General features: G+C 43.2%; 1 protein-coding gene across 1 annotated transcript in view; it reads right to left on the minus strand.

Moving 5' to 3' along the window:
• The window catches only part of FAM184B (family with sequence similarity 184, member B), a 72395-nt gene extending 49768 nt beyond the window's left edge, over positions 1 to 22627 (minus strand). Inside the window, exons 1-7 of the mRNA XM_008588322.1 lie at positions 22622 to 22627; positions 21052 to 21804; positions 20164 to 20299; positions 18830 to 18969; positions 18067 to 18273; positions 8585 to 8695; positions 4867 to 4974 (exon numbers count right to left, since the gene is read on the minus strand). Of these exons, the coding sequence (XP_008586544.1) occupies positions 4867 to 4974; positions 8585 to 8695; positions 18067 to 18273; positions 18830 to 18969; positions 20164 to 20299; positions 21052 to 21804; positions 22622 to 22627 (1461 nt within the window). The remainder of the gene's footprint in view (positions 1 to 4866; positions 4975 to 8584; positions 8696 to 18066; positions 18274 to 18829; positions 18970 to 20163; positions 20300 to 21051; positions 21805 to 22621) is intronic.
• Positions 22628 to 25227: the final 2600 nt, after the last annotated feature.

Below are 25227 nucleotides of genomic sequence, written 5' to 3' on the forward strand. Positions count from 1 at the left end.
TTTTTTTTTTTTTTTTTTTTTTTTTTTGTCTTTTGTCTTTTTCCGTGTCGGGCAACGGATCGCAACCCTCGGTGTTGCTCCCGCGCCTCGCTCAGCCAGCGAGCGGGAACTGGTCCGTATGTGGGATCCGAACCCTCGGGCGGGAGCGCCGCCGCGCTTCCCAAGCGGCGCACTATCCAGTGCGCCACCGGGCCGGCCCCATAATGGTTTTTATGTACAAGGGAGAACTAGTATTTTTTTAAATGAAGTTGATATGGAGTATACTGATGTGTTATAATATCCAAGCTACAAAAATTTAAGTTACAAGTAGATGCAGGAGAGTATGCTATCACTTGTGGAGAAAAAATAACATATCCATAATTATGCCCACATATGACAGTGTATCTCTGAAAGGATATACAAGAAGAGATAAAGCAAAACAAAATAAGTAGTTTTCCCTAGGATAGGGAACTCGGGGGAAGGAGGATGCTTTTCACTGTATCCTTTTACATGCTTTTTGAATTCTTTGCCATGTACATGGATTGCTTATTTGAAAAGAAAATTTTATTTGAAAGAACAAACAATACCTGCAAAGTGCATAATAGCTGTTTAATAGAAAACATACCACCAGATGTTTAATTCTTTTACTGAATGTCTACATGATTTTAAAACGATTTGTTTATGAATGTTTATCCCCTCTAGCACCCAGCTCAGAGGCTGGTACATCCCAGCAATTCCACAAATGACTGCGGGAGGAATGAATAATGTGCACGCTGAGTTGAATCAAACGGAACCGATATTGGTCGATGTCCCTCTTACAACTCTATGTGGAAGGAGTGTGCATGTCTCTCTAGAAACCAAGCTCAGTGATGTTCTAGGTTAAGATGGGTTGGATAAAGGCTGAGTTTCACGGTGGGCCAACTTATGGTTCTCAATATGCATTGAGAAGTGCAAGTGTATTTTGGATTTCTCCAGGACTTGCTTTTTTCAGCTAAACCATGGTTCTCAACTGGGGGTAATTTCCCCCCTAGGGACATTTGGCAATGTCTGGAGACATTTTTGGTGGAGACATTTTGGTTGGGGGGGGGGTTGCTACTGGCATTTGGTGAGTAGAGCCCAGGGATGCTGCTAAACATCCTACAAATGCACAGCACAGCCCCCCACAACAAAGAATTATCCAACCCAAAAAGTGAAGGGCTGAAGTTGAGAAACCCTGAGCTGCAGCAACAGCACTGGCTCATGGACAACAGGACCATGACTATTAGACCCCACAAAAGCAGCCTGGAACATACCTAGAACTTCTATGTGTTTGTGTTCCTTCTACAAATACTGCCCGCTGTACAGTCTCCCTGAACTGCATTTTTAATTTAGTCTCCAGCTTATCAACCTTATTTTATTTTATTTTTTTTTCCTTTTTGTCTTTTTTTGTGACCAGTAACGGGATCGCAATGCTCAGTGTCGCGCCCGCACCGCAACCGGCAATGGGATCGCAACCCTCGGTGTCACGCCCGCACCGCGCTCAACCAGTGAGCGGACCGGTCTCCATATGGGATCCGAACCCTCGGTGGGAGCGCCACTGCGCTCCCAAGCACCGCACTTTACCAAGTGCGCCACCGGGCCGGCCCGTTACTTTAAATTTAATCTCATCAAGGAGGATACCAGCTAACTCTGTTCCATCTCCCTGCCACAGTCACTTTGAGGAGCTGAGAAATTGACAGTACTTGAGTATTTGGGGAACAACCTTTCTGGGAAATCCTGCAGGGTTCAGTGAAAAGTTCAGTGGTTCCTGGGGCCAGGAGTTCTCTTGAGTGCTAGCTCATGAGGCTGGTTCTTGAAAAACTAAGGGAGAATGAAAATATATCTGCATGCTTCTCAGGAAGAAGTCTGCAGAAAGATTTGGGATGGCTTTAGATCAGGAAGGGGCCAGACTCCTCCAGGCTTACGCAGGAGCAACATGGATGCTGAAGGAGTCTCCCCCGATTCTGGGTATCAGTGGAGGAAACCCAGGGAGTCCTGGCTGCTCTCCTTAACCCCATGACAGGTGGGACCTGCTTTATCTGGAAGGCCTTCGGGGCATGTGATACTCTTACCGTGAGTGAGGGGGATCAGAGCCACAGAGCCAGTGGTTTGGCTGCTTACCTGTCTGTGACCATAGGTAAGTCAGGTGACTGCTCTGACCTTCAGTTTCCTCCTCTCTAAAGTGAGTGCATCACAGGGTTGTTGCAAAACTTTCATGAGGTCATAGATGTGAACAGTGCTCCATAACTGACTGATTCCCATACAAATGTTAATTATTATGCAAATGGACATTCACTAGATTTTTGGCACATTTTTATCCCAGTGAATATGTGGTTAAGTATGGGTCATTTCAGTGGTGCATGCCACAGGGGCCATTGGTAGGACCAGGGCCTAAGCCCTGGAAGAGTGGGGTCAAGAGAGAGAAACTGCAGTTCTCAAGGATACTCAGGCACATGGAACTGGGTGAATAAGAAACTGATGTTATAGTGATCCTCAGACACAGCTACATGGTGTTTTCTCACCTACAGTCTGAAGTGACCTAAAAATTTGGAGCAGCAATAAAATAAATAAAATTTAGGGCAGTAGGTTTTTGATGACTTCAGCTGGACAGGTTAAGAGGGAAGCCAAAACAGGAATCACAAGGGTCATTCAACTCTCCCACACCTACTTCACAGGAATTATTTATATTTATAACATCATGCAATAAACATTAACTGAGTGCCCATTTTGTTGATTAAATTGTGCCCTCAAGAAAATATTTGTTGAAGTCCTAACCCCTGGTACTGGTAAAAGTGACATTATTTGGAAATAGGGTCTTTGCATTTTTAACTAGTTAAGATGAGGTCACAGTGGATTATGGTGGGCCCTAAATCCAATGACTGGTGTTCTTATGAGGAGGCCATGGGAAGACAAGAGATGCAGATACACAGGGAAGGAGGCCATGTGATGACAGACGCAGAGGTAGGATTAAAGTATCTACAAGCCAAGGGACACCCAGGATCACCCGTGGGCACCAGAAGCTACGGGAGAGACCTGGAACGTGTTCTCTCTCATAGCCTCCAGAAGGAACCAACCCTGCTGTTGGAGTGAACAGGACTGAAGCCATGTTAAGACCTAAAACTACAGGGGCTGTAGATGTATTTTAAAAGGACACAGTTTTTTTTCTTGGCATGTAGTTCTCTGAGTTCCCTCTTTTCTAGTGGTTATCTGGTATTTTGAACCTTGATTATGGGGCAAGATGACATTATTTACAAGAATGTAAAGTTGTTTTCCAGCCAGGCTGAAGCTTCAGACTTACCAGGAGGCATGTATTATCCAGACCCTAACAAAATAGCAAAGATGGGGGCAGAAACCAGATGGAGTCTTCGTGAGGCTTTGCACCTGAGACTCTTGCTGCTCATGTGCCTTCCTCCTGCTTTTCATTTCCTGCATTCCATTCCCTCTGCTCCCTCTTTAAAAGCCCCTCAGTAAATCTGAGTCTTTGAAACGCTTTTAGTCTGGCTATTCTTAAAGTTCACCAGAGAGATGGGTTAGCCTAACATCTCTCTTCAGGTCACCGGTATTCCTGAATAAAACCTGACTTCTGTGTAGTATACTAACATTTATGAAGCAAATGTATTTCACAGGCCCTTGTTTCCAAAGCCTGTAGTTTCAGGTATAACCTAACCTTTTAAAATTACATATGGAAATGTTAAGCTTGCAAAAGACAGGAAACTTTCCCCAGGCTAAAGTCTCTGATGTAGATAAAGAACTGTAACACAACAAAATTGAGGACTCAAGGACAGATGTCCTTGGAGCTGGTTAACCTAAAGTTACTTTATTGTTATGTAAACATACTGAGGAACCTCCTGTAGGAAAAGACAGTGTTTGCTAAGAACAAGCTTTTGTTGGTGGATCAACTTAACCTTTTGCAAATTGCATTATGGAATTTCACTTTGCTATTTCACTGATGTTACCAGCCTCTATTGTTAAACTATACTTAGCCATAACTCCACCTATGTTCTTTTTCTGTAACTTTCTGTCCTGGAGAATAAATACTGAGAAAGAACCCCAGTCCAGTGTTAATTTCCCAAGGAGGAATGCCTCCCTCTTGAGGGTTCCAGGAAATTAACCCCTTTGGGGTTTCTCACTGCTCAGAAGAAATGGGCTTTGAGTAATCCTTTGCATCTCCATACCCCAGGGGGAGAGAGGTGACAAAGAGAGTGCAACAGACTTCCATTTTCACCGACATTTGATTTTGAATGGTTTGTTTTTGTCTGGGGGCAGGCAGCAGGACCTGTGCTGATAACACTACCAATACCTTGATTTCAGGCTTCTAGTCTCCAGAACTGTGAGAGAATACATTTCTGTTGTTTAAGCCACCAAGTATGTGGTCATTCATATGGCAGTCCTAGGAAAATAAGACAGCCCAACCATTAGCTAGACCCAGAGACAAAAAGAAACCAGTTGCAATGCTCAAGCAGCATCACTGCAAGGGCAGCTTCCTGAGGAAGGGCTATTGTGAGAGTAAATGAGGTCACGGATGTGGAGGGGGCATTACTATTATTGCTGTGGTTCATGCTGGGCTGAATCAAGGCCCCTCCATAGTCAGGGTGCCCTGCCAGGCAGGCCGCTTTCAGAGAGGGAGAGGAGATTAATCCAACAAGCCTTATTCTTTGTCAAACCACATGGATAATTACTCAGAACTCTATTTCTTTCACGGTTTTTGCAAATGGATTTTGTGGTGATTTTTTTTCCGGGCATTTTGGCAGTGGCAAGAGGGACATAAAAGAGAGCCCATTAACATCAGCAGGTGTCACTGGGGACGCCAAAGTGCTGAGAAGAAGAAGAGAAATATCCTTAATTAAAGCAGAAACAGCTAGAGGTTACCTGGGTCTCCAAAATGCTGTGGTGTTGGCAGTCTAATTCCTGGGGCCTTTCTTTGGCTCTTCGGGGATATACCTTATTTTGTTGGATAAATTCTTCCAGCCTTAAAACCTAAAACAGAAGATAGGAAAAACTCGTCAATGAAACAAAGTCCTTCCTCCTGTATATGGGCATTAATCTGGGAATCAATTCCCTTGGGCCAACCAGTTCTGGGGAGAGTGACCCATTAGATGAGTTCCACATGTGCATCTAGAAATGCCACTTCTAATTAGCTAGTTGCCCAGTCTTTACAGAGGAAGATGAGCCTGGCAGGTCTACAGTACTCCACACTTTAAGTTATTTACATACATGTTTCTGTGCTAGATCTGTAGGGTGGCTTTCATTGGTTTTCATACCATTCCTGGAAGGCCACTTAAGTTTTTTTTAAAAAGTTAGTTGGTAAATAAAATGAACAACATTTAAGACTGTACAGATAAAATGAGAGAAGAGCACCTGGGAGGTGCTGTTAAATTATAAAGCCTTAATTATGATAATGATTATTAATTAACTAATTGTAACTTATCAATTACACTGCTTTCCCTCTAGACTTTGAGTAGAATGAAGCCAATAACCATAAAGGAAACTCAAACACTGCTAGCAAATCTTTGTAGAAAAACCTGGTCAGGCACCATGCTAGGTACAAGGAGGAAAGAGAAGGGATGACGTGAGAGCAAGACAATAAACTAATAAAACATGGTTCCTGTCTTTAAGAAGCAAGAATTTCATGGGGGTGATAGGTGTATTGTATAACCACAGCGATACTCAGTAGAGGTACATAAAAAATAATAATAGTACCATTCATGGTGCATGTGCCAGCCACAGATTTGAGCGTTTTACTGTATTAATTCTTTTAATCCTCACAGCAACCATTATGTACTGGGTACTACTGCATAGAGTTTACAGCAATCAACTCTGCCCAGAGAAGTCCAGACAGCTTTAAAGGCTCTGAAGGAGGAATAAGAATCTGCCAATGGTGAAGGTGGGGAAGTACATTCCAGGCATCAGGGACAGCAGGTGCAATGGCAGAAGGTGGGGTGTGAAGACTGCAGGGGCCAGCACGAAGGATTGGACAGAGAAGGCAGTCTTGGGGGGTAGTGGTGGCAAGTTATGCTGGGTCCAAACTCTGAGAAACATGGGGATTAAAGATTGCAGGGAAGGAGGAGTGAGGCCTTGAGTAGATTTGGGTTTTGGAACACGAATTCTGAAATTAGCTGGCCTAGGGAGAATGTGGAGGCAGGGAGATCCGTGACAACACCCTGGCAAGGCTCTAGAAAACATCACAGAGGAACAGCAAGGCTGTCGGAAAGTCCTCTAGGCTTTACCTAAGAAATATTTGGAGAAGAAATATTTCAAGATTATGAAACTCTCCTTATAGTGCATCTTACTAAGGTTTATAAAATATTTAGAGGAGTCCTGTGCAGCAATTGTTTATGTAACATCCATAAGCAGGTTAAAAAAAAAAAGAGTCTAGGCAAACCATTATGAGGATCTTGCAAAGGCATTTGGTGTAGAGAGAAGGGAGTGGACAGAAAGGCTTAAGTCATAGGACCCAGAGGACTGGACAATTGAGTGTATGCGATGGTGGGGCAGGGTGGTGGCCAGGGGTGTGGACGGGAGCTGGGAGAGGAGGTTGTGGTCAAGGGTGACTCTTCCATTTCTAGCTTTGGTAAGTGGGTGAACAGATAAGTGGTAGAAGAAATCGCAGATGAACAGCAAGACTGAGGCACTCTGTCCTTGGTCAACCTCTTGGTCATGCCTTACAATCTGTAAACATTCAGGTCCTGAATGATCCTTAGTCATCAAAGAGGGAATATACCGTACCAGAGGCAGTGTTAGCATAGTGGTTAAGGGTGGGGTCTTCAGAGCCACATTGCTCGGATTTGAATCCCAGATCAGCTACTTGTTAGCTGTGCAACTTTGAGGAAGTAGTTTACCTTCTCTGGGCCTCTATTTTCTCTTTTTTTTTTTGTCTTTTTTGTCTTTTTTCCGTGTCCGGCAACGGACCGCAACCCTCAGTGTTGCCCCCGTACCGGACCGGGGACCGGCAACGGGATCGCAAGCCTCGGTGTTGCTCCCACGCCTCGCTCAGCCAGTGAGCGGGAACCGGTCCGTATATGGGATCCGAACCCTCGGACGGGAGCGCCGCCGCGCCTCCCAAGCGGCGCACTATCCAGTGCGCCACCGGGCCGGCCTATTTTCTCATTTATAAATTAGAGATAATAATAGCATCTACATTGTAATATGGTTTTGAGGATTAAGAGTTAATACCTGTAAAGGGCTTAGATAGTACCTTAACCAGAGCAAGTGCTCAACAAAAGTAGCCATTGTTATTTTTAAAGAGGGGCTCTAAGGGGCATTCACAGAAACAGTCAGACAAATAGCTGGGCCAGTCTCATACACATACATAAAGCCTCCTTAAATTCTGCATTGCAGAGTGGTCCAGGTACAAAGAGAAGATTGGCGGCATGGGTCAGAAGGAGGAGAAGGAGGAGAGGAGGGAAGAAGGCAGAGGTGAAAAAGGGAGGGAGGGAGAAGACGAGGATGGGAGAGAGGGAGGAAGGAAGGGACAAAGGAGAAGGAAATGGGCTTCTCTCCTGTGCAGCCCCCCTTGGTCTGCGCTAGGTCAGAAGCCTTCACAGCAGACACTTCACCAAGACCCTTCTCTGGACCCTGATAGATCAAGTCTAAGGCACGGCTTGCTCATCTTTTCTTTTTCCAAATACTAATCTCAGAAATAGAAAGGGAAAAATATAACTAACAACTGTGTACTTACCACTCATCTGAAGAAATAACACATCACAAATACAGTTGCAGCCCCTTACACTTCTCCCCGATCCATCATCCTCTCTCTCTTTCAGAAATAACCACTGGTTCAAATCTGTTTCTGTTGTCCTCTCACAGATTCTTTAGATTTAACTCCATGTATATGTATTCCCAAACAATTCACACTGTTTTGCACATGCCCCTGCATTCTTAAAAGCTGGGGAACCAGTTTCATGGGATCCTGACGGGTAGGGGGAGGCATAGGTCTCGCCTGGAAGGTTGGAGGGAGGTCAGCGGAAGGGAGGAAACTTCCTGACATTTTTTGGTCTAATCAGGCTCAGATATGGCTCTTAGGATCCTGTTTCCACCCTCTTCTACTTGTTCTCTGATACTTTTAGGGGCCCACCAGTATATTTTCACTTCTTTTAAAATCAGAAGAAAAAAAGTACAGTCTGGAGTATATTCATCTTTCATCCAGCACAGTCATAAAATATAAATTTTTAGGTTTTTTTTTTTTTTTTTTTTTTTTTTAAAGGTAAAGGAAGGACTCAGGAAGGCAAAAGTACGCATGGCCCACAAAAGTGACAGTGCAGAAGGGAGAAGGAAAGGGCAGGAGAACTGCAGATTTACCACTCCTGATAAATTCAGCCACAGAATCAACACCAGCAGCCTCCTGCGCCCTTCTTTTATGGGAGACATTAAAAGCCTCTTTGTTTAAGCCTCTATAAATCAGGCTCTCTGTTCCTTGCAGCTAAATTTATGCCTCCTGGCACAGCCTTCCTGTCTGGCCAAGTGTCCTTTTCTTTCTTTTGAGGATGTAAGGAGGTCGAGGCAGTCTCCTGAGATTACTGGCATCTCAGCCAGAAACTCCAGCATCCAGAACCATCACTCCCAAGCGTTGCACTTATTTGGGACTTACCTCCAGCAGAGAATTCTGCAGCTTCACATTCAAGGCCGTCTTCTCTTCTTCCAGCTGCTTTATTTCTTTTTCTGATTTCTTCTTCACTTCCTCCAACTGTGTTTCTACTTCCTACACGATGATTAGAAGAACGAAAGCACAAAAACAGGACACGGCATATTTACACCCTGCCTTATTCCCAAAGAGGATCAAATAAGTTTACGAGAGTCATGAAATGCTGCAAGAAATTAGAAATTGGTGAGAAGGTCAGAACAAAACAAGTGTTAAATTCACACCAGGAAGTCTGATAAATATGGGGGTGGGCTAGGATGGAAAAGACCCTTGACTTTAAGTTTTCTAGTCGCATATAAGAAAAGAGAATGCTCATTTCTAATAAAATTCCCACTGTCTCATAAGTGAAAAAGCCAACACATTTTCAGATGCAGGGAAATATTAAAAGCAGAACATTTCTCCTCAATAGCATCCACATATTAGCAAAATGATGGGGTCACCGGGCTGATTCCTCTACAGTCCCTCACCACAGACTGTGAGCCTCTGTACAAAGGAGATCCAGATGAAGGAACATTCTTGGCTGTGCTTCCTTCTTGCTTTCTTAAGGAAAATGTGGCACCTAGTACATACAAATGCCGGAATGAAAGTTTTTCCCACCTCTGCTAGAAAGAAGATGAGAGAGTCCTTGTGGGAAGGCCCCAGACTTTGTTCCCCAAAGCAGGGTGGAGAAGCTGCAGGAGCTGGAGCCGCTCTGTTTCAGAGGGGTAAGGGGTGTGCAAACCAATATACAGAAACGTGTGGGGCAAAGGCTTATGTAACAGGAGCTGATCTGGGGTAAAATGTAAACTTGTCATTTATTCATTCATTTAGCTAACAAATATTAACTGAACATCTATCATATGCCAACTACCATGATAAGGGGCTAGGGATATAGTCAGTCATGCTGGTAAATGTTTAACAACTGACCTCCCCCAACCACCACCCCCCCAAAAAAACCCCAAAATGAACAAAAACCAAATTGATTTGTAGCATCTGTTGATTTCCAGGTATAAGTTCACCTGTCAAGACTGATGTTAAGTTACTATGGTGATGTTACTGAACATCACTGTAGTGAGTTAGAAAGAGATGTGACAATCGCCTCTCATGAGTCAGTGTGAGCTGGCTCCAACCCACCTCTGGATGTCATAGTGAACACAGCAGTGTGGTGGGGAAAACATACAGTGAACAGGCAATTATGACGCAGTGTAGTAAGAGCTATGCTAATGGAGGTCCAGGGGCTGCCATGTACCAGACAGCATCAGTAGGCTGGGCAGGGAGGACTTGGGAGAAGACCCATATTTAAACTAGGACCAAAAGGATCAGTAAGAACTGGAGAGAAGTAGACAGGTGAATTTTGGAGCAGGAAGGAAAGTGTTCCCTTTCAAGGGAAAGCTACTATAAAGGCCCAGAAGGGCAAGAATATGGAATGGATGATGAAGTAAAAGACTGGAGGGCAGAAGGAAAGAGTGATGTGATTAGACTGTAAGGGTCACGTGACCTGGACATTTGGCATGCGTGTTCAGTAGATCCAGAATCCCCTTTTGCAGGGCTTGTTGCTTTGGAGATATCCTTTTCTAAAGACAATATGTAAATTATCCTTTGGCTCCAAACAAGTTGCTATAACTTAAGCAACCATCAGAAACAAGGCCATCCCCTCAGGAAAAATTCAGAATTTTTTACTTCTCATTTACAGAAGCTTTTATAGAACAAAATTTTGTGACATGCTTAACGGTACAGACACTCACTAACTCTGCCACGATGTGTTCGCTGTAGCAGCACAGTGAAACATCTTTTGTGATAATGATTTCTAGCATAAGGGAATGTCTATTTCTAATTTTACACAGCCTATCTTCCTTGGGTGCAAGTAATCAACCACAGTTCCAGTTGTTGCTTTGACAAATGGATATAACGTGAAAAAAAAATTCCCCATAGATGGAAATAACTGATTTCAGCAGTCATTTTTGGCATTAGTAAGCTTCATTTTAGGTGCGGAATAATGTAGTTTACTGTCAGGAGACAAACCATTCTGGGTCACCTGGAGAACACAGATTAGAAAGAAGCATGCCCATTCCAACTCAGCCCAAAGTGACCTTGAAGATTTCAACAGGAAGCAGCAACATCCTAACTCAGGTGAAGAAAAAAAAGAACCACAAAGACAATAACACGAGAAAAAAAAAAAAAAAAAAGCGAGAGAGAGAGACTAATGCTTTCAAATATATAAACTGCTACAGCCTAAACCTGAAACAGGTTTCCATGGGCCATTCATTTACAGAATTCACAGATCACTTTCATTAACTCTGTTCTCACTGAACTTTCATATATCCAGGGAAACAGGCTTTATTGCACCCATTTTACGTAAAAGAAATCCCATAGCTGATAAGAGGTAAAAGCAGGACTCACACCCATTTTCTGTCTCCTTGTCTAGATGGTTCACAATTACAGGTAATTGAAAAGACACGTGTAGGAGCCACCATGAGGGAACAACAACTGAACAACCACAGAAAGTGACCACACAGAGATCTCAGTTGGTGTTTTAAGGGAAAACATGTTCACTTTTTTCAAGAAGACAAGTTACTTATACAGAATGTATTTATAGTAAAGTTTATGGTGCAGCTGAAAGAGTCAACCAATACAAAGCCTAAAATGTCACTTGGAATCAGTCATTAGCAACAATACCAAATCAGTACAAATCAACACATGGGTTATTATGATATGAACAAGCCCAGAAAAACAAATGATATGGACAAGCCCAGAAAAACTCAAACCTGCACCTGTACTTCTGCTTTTTTTGTTTTGCTTTTGTAACAGTGACCACCTTTTGTATCAGCTTAGCCCCCCACCATGTGGATTTCGAGAAATTGAAACCTACAACCTCAGAAGAATGTAACCCATATAACCCTTTGCAAGCCTGGAGTTGGGGCTCAGACTTTGGAGTGTGAACTCCTCCGGGCCCGCCGGTGTAATAAATCTTTGAGTTCTCCAACCCTCAGAGTGACACTTGGTTTTCAGCAGTCTGTTCTGTAACATTTCAACCCCATGAAGGGTCACACCTCAGTAGCACAGCTTAACTAGCACTAGAGCAAATGCCACTCTAGACTCATCCTAGCAAAGCTTAAAAATAAGTCAGGAAAATAGCAAATTTCACATTATGTATATTTTACCAGAATAAGAAAATAAGTCTCAAAAAAATGAAGCTGATTCACAAGTAATTTAACTGCTTGTCAAAACAAAACTCAGCACTTATTAAACAATGACAATAAAATCCAAACTTTTAACAACTTAACCTAAATGTCCAGCATTTAATCAAAAATTACTATTTATACTCAAAAAAAGCATGAAAATTGACTCACAACTAGGAGAAAAATCAATAAATAGAAAATGACCCCAAAATTTCAGACATTAGGACATTAAAAGAGCAATTATAGGAATTGGTAAAGGGACATGAAAATCAACTACATTGTATATTGATAAATTAAAAATAAAAAAAAATTAAAAAGAGAAATTATAAATGTGTTCAAGATTTGAACGGTAAACATGAACATAACGAAGAAGGAAAATTTTATATAAAGAAGAACAGAATAGGATTTCTAGAGCTGAAAAATATATCTGAAATGAAAAATGTACTACATGAGCTTTAAAAAAGATTAGATGGTACACAGAAAAAAATGAATGAATTTGAAGATACAGCAATAGAAATATCCACTCTGAAGCACAGAGAGACAAGGAGTCTGAAAATAAATGAATAGAGCCTCAATGACTCATGGGACAATATCAGAAGGGGGGCAGAGCAGGAAAAAAATGGAAGAAATAATGGCCTTAAAATTTCAAAATTGCTTGAAAGCTATAAACCCACAAGTTCAATAAGCGTTGTGCAGAAAATGCAAAGAAAATCACCCCATGGCATATCATAATCAGATTGTTGAAAACCAGTAATCAAGAGAAAACCTTAAAAGCAGTCAGAGAAAAAAATTCACATTATGCACAAGGAAAAAAAGTAAACGTGGCTGCTGACATTTCATTAGAAGAAAATGCAACCCAGAAGATATTGAATGACATCTTTAAAGTGCTGAAAGAAAAAAAAAATGTCAACCTAGAATCCTATATCCAGGAAAAATACCCATCAAAAATGAAGGCAATATAAAGGGAGAAAGAATTTGTTGTGAGTAGACACACACTACAAGAAATGTGATAGGAAGTTCTTCAGGCTAAAGAAAAATGATACTACACGGGCACTTGAATCTACCAAAGGAATGAATGAAGAATGCAGAAATACATAAAAGACTTTTTTCTCATTAAAAGTATAGTTGCCTGTTTAAGCAAATATAAAAATAATGTCCTGTGGGATTTATAATGTGTAAAGTAAAACGTATGACAATTGTACAAAGGACAAGAGGGGGAAAACGGAGATGTATTGTCCTAAAGTTTGTATATGTGAAGTAAGATGATATTATTTGAAGATAGACTGTGGAAAACTTAATGCATATTATAAATCCTAGAGCAACCACTAGCCCTCTACCTGCCAAAAAAGAGGCATACCTATTAAGTCAAAAGTGGAAATAAAAAATGGAATATCAAAAAAATACTCAACAAATCCAGACTAAACAGAAAAGCAGGGGGGAACAGATGTTACAAGGAGGAAAAGCAGCAAGCTGGTAGACTTAATAATAATTACATTAAACACAAATGGTCTTAATGACCCCTAAAAGACAGAGATTGTCAAGCTGAATAAAAAAGTAAGACCCAAATATACCTCAAAAGCGCTCTGAATAGAAAGACACAAGTAGGTTAATGTAAAAGGAAGGATTAAAATAGACCAGGCAACACCAACCAGAGAATGCTGGACTATTTGTATTTTTATCAGACAAAGTAAACTTCAGAGTAAGGAATATTTCATAAATGATAAAAGGATCATCATCATCAAGAAGACATGAGTCCTAAATGTAGATGCATCAATAAAGAAGTTTCAATTTATATGAAGCAAAAACTGAGAACGGAAAAGAAATAGAAAAATCCATGATCTAAATTTGTGATTTCAATACTCCTCTCTTAGTAATCAACAGAACGTGTAGGGAAAAATCAGTAAGGACGTGAAAGACTGAAACAGCACTATCAACCACTTGACCTAAATAGCTTTTACAGAACGCTCCCCCCAATATCAGCAGATTCCCATTCTTTTCAAGAGCACACAGACCATTCATCAAGCTAGAGCACATTTAGGCCATAAAACAAACTGAACAAATTTAAAAGGAAAGAAATGACAGAATCTATCATTTCAGTGACCACAGGGAAACATATTAGAAATCAACAACAAAATTATTTTAGGAAAGGTCCAAATATTTGGAAATTAAACAAACTTCTAAATAACCAAGAATATTTTTGGAATTGATAGAAATAAAGAATTGGGGAAATTTTTGAGAAAATCATCTTAGTAATATTTATTACTGAAAATGAGAAAACAGAGGCCCAGAATGGTTTGCGGTGACTTACGTGAGGTTTGACAGTAAGACTGTTTTCCCCACACACAGTGCTTACTACACACTGACCTGACTCTGATCGGGTGCATCTTCTTCCCCCTACCAGAATTAGAGCTGATTCTTGCATCTGCATTGCTCAAAACACCAAGTACACATTCAGTAAATAGTAAATCAATAGTAAATGGATAGTGGCAAGGTGAGAGCCTGAATGCTGGTGTCCAAGGCCCAGGACAACGTGTATTCTGTTAAACACACACAGACTGGTAGGGGGCAAAAACTCCTGGCTTTGGAGTCAGAGAAGGCTGATTCATGTCCAGCTCTTGTCATATCTTAGCTGTGTGATACTCAAGTTACTTAACTTCCTAGGTTCCTCATCTGTGAAGTAGAAAAACAAGAACATGGCTGAGGTAAGGATCTGATCACTGAGTGGAGAGTTGACGTTGCTTTTGGCTACCAGGATCTGACTACCCACCCCTTTGGATGTTTGGGAATTCTCCATCTGATCCATCAGAGCCTTCCTCTTTTATAGAACCTGAAAATGCCAGACTTCCTAAAATGAGGGCGTTGGCACAGGAATGAAGCTCCCCCCACACACACCCATCCTGGATTTTGCATCAGGAGCCAGTGTACAAGCAAACTCACACCAAATATGCAATTGCAGTTTCCAGGGGCAGCAGGGCCAGTGCTTCTAGAGTAGTACTGATCAATTGAACTTCCTGTGATGATTGAGTGTTCTGAAGTTTGATGTAGCTAATGTGCAGGAGTCCCTCAGAGCTGTGCTGGCCAGTAGGGCAGCCAATAGCCACATATGGCTACTGAGCACTTGGAATGTGGCTAGCGTCACTGAGAAACTAAATTTAAAATGTTAATTGTAATTAATTTAAATTTAAATAATTACTTGTGTCTAGTGGCTCCCATATTAGACAATACAGATCTCAAGGCACCGTCCAGGGCTCAGTATTGGTGGTATCAGCTGTGTAAGCTGTAGGTCTGGGCTCAGAGGTGGCAGCAAAGGGGTCCTGATCAGTTTGGCAGTGGATTTGGGACATTATTTCTGGCTTGTAGCTGCCAAGCCCAGGTTCCTGGTCTTCCAGGTCTTACCCTTTACTAAATTTCTTTTTGGCCTAAATTCCCAGGGTAGGATTGTGATTCTTGTCACCACGAATCCTAACACTATTCAGATGTGGAGTACAGACGTGTCTAGCAGAGCTCAGGAGGTGCTCAATAAATCTTTGTTCCTTTCCCTGTGAGTCAGTATATGCAAGTGCTAATTACAGGATGTGTACTCTGTTCTGCCTGTCAAGATTAAGGGATAATATCATCTAATCCTGTGGTCAAGAAACACATATTGGCCTTCAGGGTCAACTCCAGCCCACCTTCCATAGTGTGTTCTTTGGGTTAAGGTAGCATTCAGGACACACAATATACCCACACTCAAGGGCTCAAAGAGTTAGTGTACTCCTGATTCTACAGGGGAAAATGGTGTCTATTTTTAGTGTATAAATGCAAGATTTGAGGCCTTTTCAAGTTTTTACCTTCCCCTAATCTGCATGGCCTAATTTTTATAATTTATATTCTCAGTTTCTTGACATGAGCAAGAAGTAAACCAAAAACAAAAACCAGGAAGTAAACACAGTTTATTTACTACAAGATTCATTTCCCAAATGGACTCATGCTCCCGATTAAAGCTGAAGTGAGACTTACACACTTAGAGTCACGTTGGGCTGGCAGGTTACCAGGACAACCTGCAGCCAGGAGAGCTACCATCCCTCCTGCTGATTGTGGCTCAAGATGGAAAGAGTGTTTGTCTATTTGGCTGAGGATTAGATTTGTGCAACCAGTTGCAGCTCCTGCGGAGAAAAATGCTTTCAATACAGCTGCCTACCCAGCACAGGGGTGGGGAAACCATGGGCTCTGGAGTCAGGAAGTTAGGTTTGAATTGCAGCTCCACCATTAACTGTGTGACTGGATGTATAACATCTTTGAGCCTCAGTTTCCTCAACTCTGCAATAGGGATGTGGGCTGGCAGGTTAGCTCAGTTGGTAAGAGCATGGCACTGATAACACTGAAGTCTAGGGTTCGATCCCTATCCTGGCCAGCTGTCCCAAAAAAGGGTGGGGAATATGAACACCCACTCTGTAACACTGTCAAAAGGATTAAATGTGTTCTTCATAAGTATCAAGTGCTTTAGAAGTATAAAGTACAGTGGGCACTAAATAATATTGTTATCACACATGATGTCATCCAGTACATGGTAATTAATAATAGCTGCTGTTTATTCAACTTTCTCTACATGCTGTGCACTGAAAATTGATATATAACACCATATTTAATTCACATAACAAGCCCTTGCAGTATTCTTTTTTACATTTAAAAAGTTTTATTTAAAAAGGTAAAACATATGCATCCATTTAAAAATGAAAATCCAAAGTCACTAAGTGAATCAATAACACAAACCTGTTTAAAGCATTGTCTTCACAGCACCCTTAGTTTAGCAATCAGGCTTCAGAGAGGTTAAGTGACCTGTCCATGGTCACACAGCTTGCAAAAGAACCAGTACCTAGACCCAGGACTAGTCTGGGTCTTTCATGAGTTCATTTATTAATCTAACCCTTATTTATTGAGTATTTATTACTCTTAGCCACCACACAACACTGCATCTTCCGGAAATACATGATTACCTTTCAGTGAACACTCAAAGCTGGTACTGCAGATTCTTGGATTATAAAAAGGCTTTCTGATAATAATCAAACAAAGCATTCCACGTATGTTCACAATAATATTGATTTACACTTCATTCTTTTCCTAAAACCTTCACATGTTATTTGCTTTTCCCAGCAAACTCCAGAGATGAGTCTTCACATGCCTTCTCTGTAGAAAGCTGCCCCCTCTGGTGGGAGCTGAGAACCATAAACAGACTGAGAATCTGCTCATTTCAGCACACCACTGATTAATTACCCACATCTACCTGCTGTCCACCATGTGCCCGGTCCTAGTGAGGCAAGACAGAATAGGGACACAGAATAGGAAGGCTACTCATGGATATTCAGACTGGATTGGCATTAGCCACCTCCTCTTTTTGCAGTTAATGAACCCATAATGAGCTGACAACAGCTTAACCACCCTACCAATCAGCATGCCACACCTGGAACTTTGCAGTTTTTGAACAAAAGCTTAAAATCACAAAAACCACTGTGACTGCACACTAGCAGGAACAAAAGTGCAGACTAGACCAAGAAGGGCAAAGTTAAGGGAAAAGTGACCCCACTGAGCATGATCAAAAACTTCAGAAACTGAGGATGCATGACAGGAAGCTGATGCAACCCTGTGTCAGCCTGTTACGCCTTTATTACCCTAGATCTTCCCCCACAGCTGAATATTCCTTAGGATATTATTAGGATATGTTTTATTTCTCCACATGGATTCCCTCACTGAATCTTCACAGCTATTTTACAAATGAGGAGCCTGAGAAACAAAGATACTCCTCTAGGGGGCCCAGATTAAACAACTTGCTATGTGGTGGCAGAGCGGGAATTTGAATCCAGACAGTCTTCTAGGACTGAGATTTTGGTATGAACCAAAACTGGTATTTCTCTGTGTTTTCACCAAGTGACTTTTCCTAAGTTAACTGCTCATATGGCACAATTCTTCCCCATGTCAACAACCCCAGGCCCTGGGGTCTCACACTCTTAGGGTGTTGTGGGGCACAGTCCACAACTAGGACAAAGATGGAGTCAGTCATGTCATGAGGTGAGGCCCATTACAAGGGATGTCCTGGGTCTCCTCCAAAAGACCCTGAAATCGCTTTAGGCAGGGACTGTGTTTTTCATCTGAGTGTATTCCAAGAATCAGCTGATATTTGTACACAGCAGGAGCTCAGTAAATGTTTGAGGAAGGAAAGAAGAAATAAAAAGAGAAAGGAAGGAAGTGGGAGAAGGGAAAAAGAAACGGAACAGTCTCTATGAAAGTGGACCTCACCTTCTGCAGCTTCTTTCTTTCAGCCTCCACAGATAAGCGGACTGATTTGATTTCCACGGCGTGCTTCTTTACCAAATCTTCCAGTCGCTTCACTAGCTGGTCTTTGAGATGTTTCTTCTCCTCTTCTGTCTGATGTTTGATTTTACGAAGGTCTTCTTCATACTGCTGCTTCATATATTCTGTCTCAATATTTGCCTCTTTTTTGCTCTATAAAAGGAAAAAGAACCTTGTAAAACTGCTGGGGAGTGGGGAAGGGCAAGAAATCACCGTTTCCCTTTCATACAACTTTTACGACATTTATATACTGATTTTACAGCATGTATCACAAGGTGAAATAAATTTTACAAGACTATATATTTGATATTTGTAAGAGACTGCACTTATCCACCATCAGAAAAGGGCTCTTTGGAATGGTGTATCTCTTGTCACAGGATCAGATATTTCAGCCCACACTAGTTTCTAAAGAATGCTTTGTTTTGATTGGGAACATGTGGTAGGATCCTGAGCAAGTTTCCAGTTTCCCAGGAGCCAACAATAAGGAGTTAGGATGATTCTGCTACATTCTCACCCTCCTAGTTTCAAATGACATGGAGTAGGCAGGAGGTTGACAAGAATGTCACTTCTGTTTTGTCACCCCTGAAACCATGGGACCTGCTGATTGCAAGTGGATCCACTGTGGTAGGGGAATGGCCTTTACCCAAAGTTCATGCCAGCATGAACTTCTCCGTGACTTCTCCATCCCCAGGGCTGGGTCAGACCCTACCTGTGTATCTGTGTCTCCTTTCATACGTGGACACTCCTTGGCAAAGCTTTGATTCTGCTGCGGATGAAGACTGCGGGCTTCTAAGTCATTCATTTCCCCCGGGACTTCATTGTCTGAAACTAGCTCAGTCTTCATGTCATCTGCAAGTAGAAGTTTGACATCATTTGAAATGCTCTTGACCTTCGCCTCATGTCCAAGGCCTTCTGCAGTCAAGTTCCCGTTCTGCTCTTCAACCATTTGTCCACTGCTCCCTTAAGAAATCCCTGCTCCATGGTCTGTTGGACCTAAAGCATGGTCAAGATGACGACTCTCATCTTTGCTTACACAGCATCCTGAGCTAAATAGTTGCCCTGAAGTCCTCTCCTAAACTGGTAATCTCCAAATTTTTAAATTGTGCTTTCTATAGGTTAAAAAAAATGAGCATGTTCCTCAATATATGTACATTCAATAGAAATTCAAAGGATGAAACAGAAAATAAAAACTAGAATTGCTGTTTTCCCTCCCATATTCCCTGAGGTTCTCATGCCCTACTTTTGAGACCACCATTCTAAACCCACAACACCCTTCTGGTTCCAACTCAACCTCTCCTCTTCCGCACCTTACCAGCCCATGGTGATTTCGTCTTTCCCAGACATATAATTTCCCTACTGCCCGGACCATGCCTGTGATACCAAAGCATGCCACTGGCTATAACGTAACAGTCCCATAAGTTCCCAAAGGCAGAGCCCATGTTTTGTGCCTTTGTTATATCTCCCAGTGTCAAACTGGTCACACTGTAGGTGTTCAAGAACTTTCTGTTGAAGGAACCTAGAGAAAGGCACTTGGAGCTTGATATTCTTAGATAAAAACACCAACTCTATCACCAACCAGCTGGCTGACCTTGAACCAGCTGCTTATCCTTTCTCAACCTCATTTCTTCATCTGTAACCTGGGAGACTGACAACACATGTCTCAAAAAATCACTGAGAAGACCCACTAATGTAATTGTGGGAAGTGATATTAGAAGTATAAAGCATTGTCTAAGGGTGGGGGGAAAACCCAGTGCTAAGAAGTTCTGGTACTGCGGTGGGCCTGGTGGGGAAATATTTGGGGCAAGGGGTCCTTTTTGCATCATACCTTTTAGATGTCTGGTCTGCACCAACTCCAGGTGAGGCAGCTCTTGGTGCCAGCTCACCTGTGGCCTGCAGAGATTGGACTCATCCACCAGGCAAGTCAGATCACACAGCCCTGCCCCTCCACTCTGCTCCCTCCGCAGTTTCAAGGCATCCAGTAGCACCAGGCTGACCTGGCAGCTAACCTTAGATCTTTAAGGAAATCATTCCAGGGCATCTCACCAGTTTTCTCTGTCACATGACACTCCTGCAGCATCAGTCTGTCTTTGGCAACAGCCAGCTTCTCCCCAAGTTTTTTTGCGGTGCTTTTCAACTCTGAATTCTCCTGTCGCGCCTCCCTGAGCTGCACATCCAGGTCCTAAATAGACAGGAAGGGTCCCATTTCTCTGGTTACAGGTCTGTATAGAGACATCCTGTGTATACAGAACAGCCATCAGAGCTGAAAGGTGGGTAAGTGCACAGCAGAAGCCCTGAGTCTCTGGAAGTCAGTGGCTCACGGTTCATCAAATCCTTCCTCCTAGAATTAGCTGTGTGGCCCCAGGCAATTTAACCTTTCTGTAGTGAGGATTAAATGATATGAAGAGTCTGAAAAAAGTGCTCAGGATGTATTAGGAATATTAGCTGCTGCTACTTTTAGAGATGGGGATCTGAGCCTTTGTGGGGCTCACATGACTGACTCATCAATGGTCCCGCTCTCTATGAACGCAAAGTTCTAAGGATTTTAGGACAGGCAGTTTGTTGTGGAACTAGCAAGGGCTTTAGTATTAGGCTGACCTAAGTTCAAAAATGTTTTAGCCACATGCCACTAAATCAGCCCTTAAGCCTCTCAATTTCAGTCTTGTCTTCTCATCTGTAAACTATAAGTCTTTAAGATCTCTGCAGTTAGGGACCAGGTCTAGATCACCGTGTATTCCCTGCTCCTAGCCCTGCGCCTGGCACATAATAGGTGTTCAACAAATGTTGAAGGAATGTAGTTGAACTCAATGGAGACAATAAAGCTCACCTTGGTAGAAGTCAAGTGCTTAGCACAGTGCCTGACATATTAGGTGTTCAAAATTAGCAGCCATGCTTGTTAGCCCATTGGGGAGGGAAGAGGAGACGTTGCATTACCTGAATCCTTTCCTTCAGCTTCTGGGCGTACTTCTTCAGGTCACTTATCTTGCGGCCTCTGTGTTCCAGGTCCCCTTCCAGCTTCCTAACCTGGGCCTGCAGGGCCGACTCCTGGCCCTGGAAGTTCTTGCGGAGGTCCGTCTCCTTCTCCTGCCACTGCCACAGGGCCTCGCTCACCGACTGCTGCATGGCTTGCCGGATGGCCTCGTTCTCCCGCTCGTAGGTGGCCTGCAGCTCCTCGGCCTTGCGCGCGTAGTCCTTGCTCAGCTGCTGGTTCTCCACCCGCAGCCGCTCCACCTCCAGCAGGACCTCCTGCATCCCGGGGCCCTGGCCAGGATCTGCCTCGGCGTCAGGGCTCTCCTGGGAAAGCCGGGCCCGCGGCGGGGGCTCGTGGCTGGTCAGGCGCCGGAGCCTCTTCTCATAGTCAGCCTTAAGCTCCAGCATCTCCTTGGAGAGCGTCAGGACGCGCTCGGCGTGCTCCGCCTCGGCCCGCAGCTCTCTCTCTTTGGTCTCCAGCCTGCACGAAGCCGACTCGGCCCGCGCCTCTTGCGTCAGCCTCTTCTGCAGCTCCAGGGCGCTCTCCAGGGCCTGGATGCGCTGGAGAAGGGGCTCCTGGGCGGCGCGGCCCTGCGCCTGCAGGAGCCTGGCCTCGGTCTCCGCCACCGCGTTCTGCAGCTCCTTCTGGTGCGCTTCCTGCAGCGCCTCCAGGCTGGCCTCGGCCTCATCCTGGCGGGTGTTCAGGGTGTAAATCACCTGCAGGAAAATCAACAGGGCCCAGTCAGGGCGAGCGGTGTGGGTGTGCGGGAGGGCCGATGTGACCTGAGGTCCCCTTCACGCTGCTGACTTAGGTTCATCCGCACCAGCAGCAGCTGAGAAGAGCATCTGTGCAGAAGGGATTTGTTAGAAACTGCTCCCGGGAGAAGCCAGTGAGAGAGAAGGGATTGGGAAAGGGAGGGGTGGAAGCCAAGCAAAAGGGTGACACTGCACAAAGTCCCCAGAGAGGGTCTCTGTGGCGGAACCCCGCAGGGGACCTCTGGAGGACAGTGGGAATCCAGCGAAGAGTTTTAAAGCAGAGAAAAGATGTGATCTCGTTTGTTCAAAAACAAACAAAAACCAAAAAATCTTTGGAATGCAAAAACCCCAACAAAACACTAGAAAATTGAACCCAGCAGTCGATAAAAAGGTTGGTATAACATCTGAAAATCAGCCAATGTAATATACCACATCGATAGTACAAAGGACAAAAATCACAGGGTTGTCTTGACTCAGGAAAAACATTTGACAAAAGTCAACATCCTTTCATGGTAAAAACACTTAACAAGCTAGAAATAGAAGGAAAGCTCCTCAACCTGATAAAGGGCATGTATGAAAAGCCCACAGCTAACATCACACTCGATGGTGAAGGACTGAAAGCTTTCCCCATTAGATCAGGAACAAGACAGGGATGGCTACTCTTTCCACTTCTAAAACGAAAGGAAAAAAAAAAAAAAGAATGCCTTCTTTGCTGTGTGGAGAATAGAATGAAGAAAGACAGGTGCACAGTGGGAAATAAGAAGTCAAGAGACCTTACCATCATGTTGACCTGAGCAACAGGCAGATGTTTGCTGAAATAGAAAAAACTGTAGGTAGAATAGGTGTTGAGAAGAAACAAAATTTTATGAAACAGGAGGAATAAGTTCAAGAGATCAATTACAAAACTGGTGACTATAGTTAATAATAATATATTTTATATTTGAAATTTGCTGAGAGTAGACTTTGAGTGTTCTTACCACACACACACAAAAGATAAGTATGTGAGCTAATGCATATGTTAATTAGCTTGATTTAGCCATTCCACAATGTATACATATCTCGAAACATCACGTTGTACACCACATATATACAATTTTTATTTGTGGATTAAATAATAATTTTGAAAATAAATTTTAAAATAGAAATTTAAAGACACATGTAAAAAAAGAATTCTATGCTGGACGTATTAAATTTGATATACCTCTATGTAGACACCTATTGGAGATGGTGCTAAGGCAACTAGATAAATGTCCTGGGCTTAGAGGAGGAAGCCAGAGCTAGAGTGAAGGAAATATGGAATTAGGAGAGTTCTGTTGTTGCTACTGTTCGCTTGATGAGAGATTCCCGAGCATATCTGCATGACGATGGGAACCACCCTATAGAGAATCCAGAAGCTGAAGGCCCAGAAATGACAACAAAGGTAACAAAGAATAAAGATAAATAAAAGTAATAAAGATAACAAAGGGTCAAAATCCCTGAGAAGGGCAGCCCACAGAGATTGGTTTTGAGAGCAAGACGGAGCAGAGGGAAGGAAGAGACGGGCACAGGTGTGTGGCCCTGGTGACAGGAGAATGAGGAAGCTCTCACCTTGTAGAGGTGAGAAGGTGGCTTCTACTGTCTCAGTGAGGACTGAGGTTAGGTCATTAACAAACAGCGTGCTGAGTTAGGGACAGGAAGGAAGCATGGGAGGTTTGAGGGGTGAGAAGTTGTGGACTAGTTTGGGGGCAGGGGGAGGTGGGTAGTTTACATCACAGGGCAGCAAGGAAGGGGTGTGTTTTAGTCCGTTTTGTGTTGCTATAACAGAAATACCTGAGACTGGGTCATTTATAAAGGAAAGAGGTTTATTTGGCTTATGACTCTGGGACAGCTGCATCTGGCACGGGCCTCAGGCTGCTTCTACTCATGGTGGAAAGTGGCAGCAGCCGGCGGGGACAAGCAGATCACATGGTGAGAGGAAGCAAGAGAGAGAGAGAGGAGGTGCCAGGGTCCTATAAACAATAAGCTCTCGCGGGAACTAACAGAGCGAGAACTCACTCATTACTCCCCCCTCCCCCAGGGAGAGCATTAATCCATTCATGAGGGATCCGCCCCCATGACTCAATCAGTTTCCGACACTGCCACAATGGGGATCAAATTTCCTCATGAGTTTTGGAGGGGACAACACACCCAAACTCCATTGGTGTGCTTAATGATAGTTCCCTGCTGTGTTGTGAGATTTTCCTCAGCTATGTGCATCTGATCAAGTTCAAGGAAGGAGGGATGGTTTATCAAGGGCTGGGGTTTTACTTGGCAAGTATGACAGAAGGAGAGAAGGACAGGGCAGTAGAAGCGTTTTCAAGAGCTGACAAACTGGAAGGATGAGGCACAGGCAGTTTTTGGTGATGACAAGGTCAAGGGTGTGGCAAGAGGCATGTGTGGCTGAGGCAGAGTCAAGGAAAAGATAACTGGAGATGAGGAGGTCCAGAAAGTGAGAAATCAAGGGGCTGTTTAAAGGCCATTTTAAGTGTTCTTATTGCAAAAAAATAACAATATGAGGTTACGCTTATGTTAAATAGCTTGACTTAGCCATTCTATAATGTATACATACACCAAAACATGGTGTTGCACACCCATAAATATGTAGAATTTTTACCTGTCAACTTAAAAATTCCTCATTTTTATTTTTGGCTGCTTCATATGCCATTGTAGGATGTGCTATAATGTATTTCTCTGTCTCCTACTGATATATATTAAGTTTTTCTGTGGAAGATTATCTACATGTTTCTTACTTCACCATTATTAAGTAAAATTATTCCTTTTCCCATTTCTGCCAGTAAACCTGGGATCTGCTTTTTGCTTATAAATGCAACTAATGAATTTCAAGAGCCTGGCGTGAAGAAAACTCAAGTCTTCATAATTAATACAGGATGCTCAGGAAGAGATGAATTAGGTGTCTCTGCTCTCTGTGGAAGGAAGGTGACAGGCCATTAGTGTCATTAAACTAGTTTGAAGAATTTTGAGAACATTCGCAAGCACCAAACTTGTCTTCCTGCACAACTTGGAGACGGGTGAGTGTTCATGACCGTGACCATGGCAGGGGCACTCCGGGGTCTGCTCCACCGGAACATTTGCTACCCTCACAACATCCTCTTTTGTTCCACATTCTCTGCTCCTTTCCTCTCACTATACTTGCTCAGTGAGCTCGACCCCTCTATCTTCTTCTAATCCAACAGTGTATTTTTGTCTTAGCATCCCTCCTTTTTAAGCCTAGACCCTATGGTCAGTCATTTCAGTTGCATTCTTACTGACATCTTCAAGTCCCCTGCCCACTTCAACTTTAGCCTTACATCCTTGGCATTCTGAACACCAGATCAACCCAGCCCACCGCCCCCCCCCCCCCCCCCC

Source organism: Galeopterus variegatus, unplaced genomic scaffold, assembly GCF_000696425.1.
Source record: "Galeopterus variegatus unplaced genomic scaffold, G_variegatus-3.0.2 Scaffold123, whole genome shotgun sequence".
In the NCBI taxonomy this organism is placed as follows: Eukaryota; Metazoa; Chordata; class Mammalia; order Dermoptera; family Cynocephalidae; genus Galeopterus; species Galeopterus variegatus.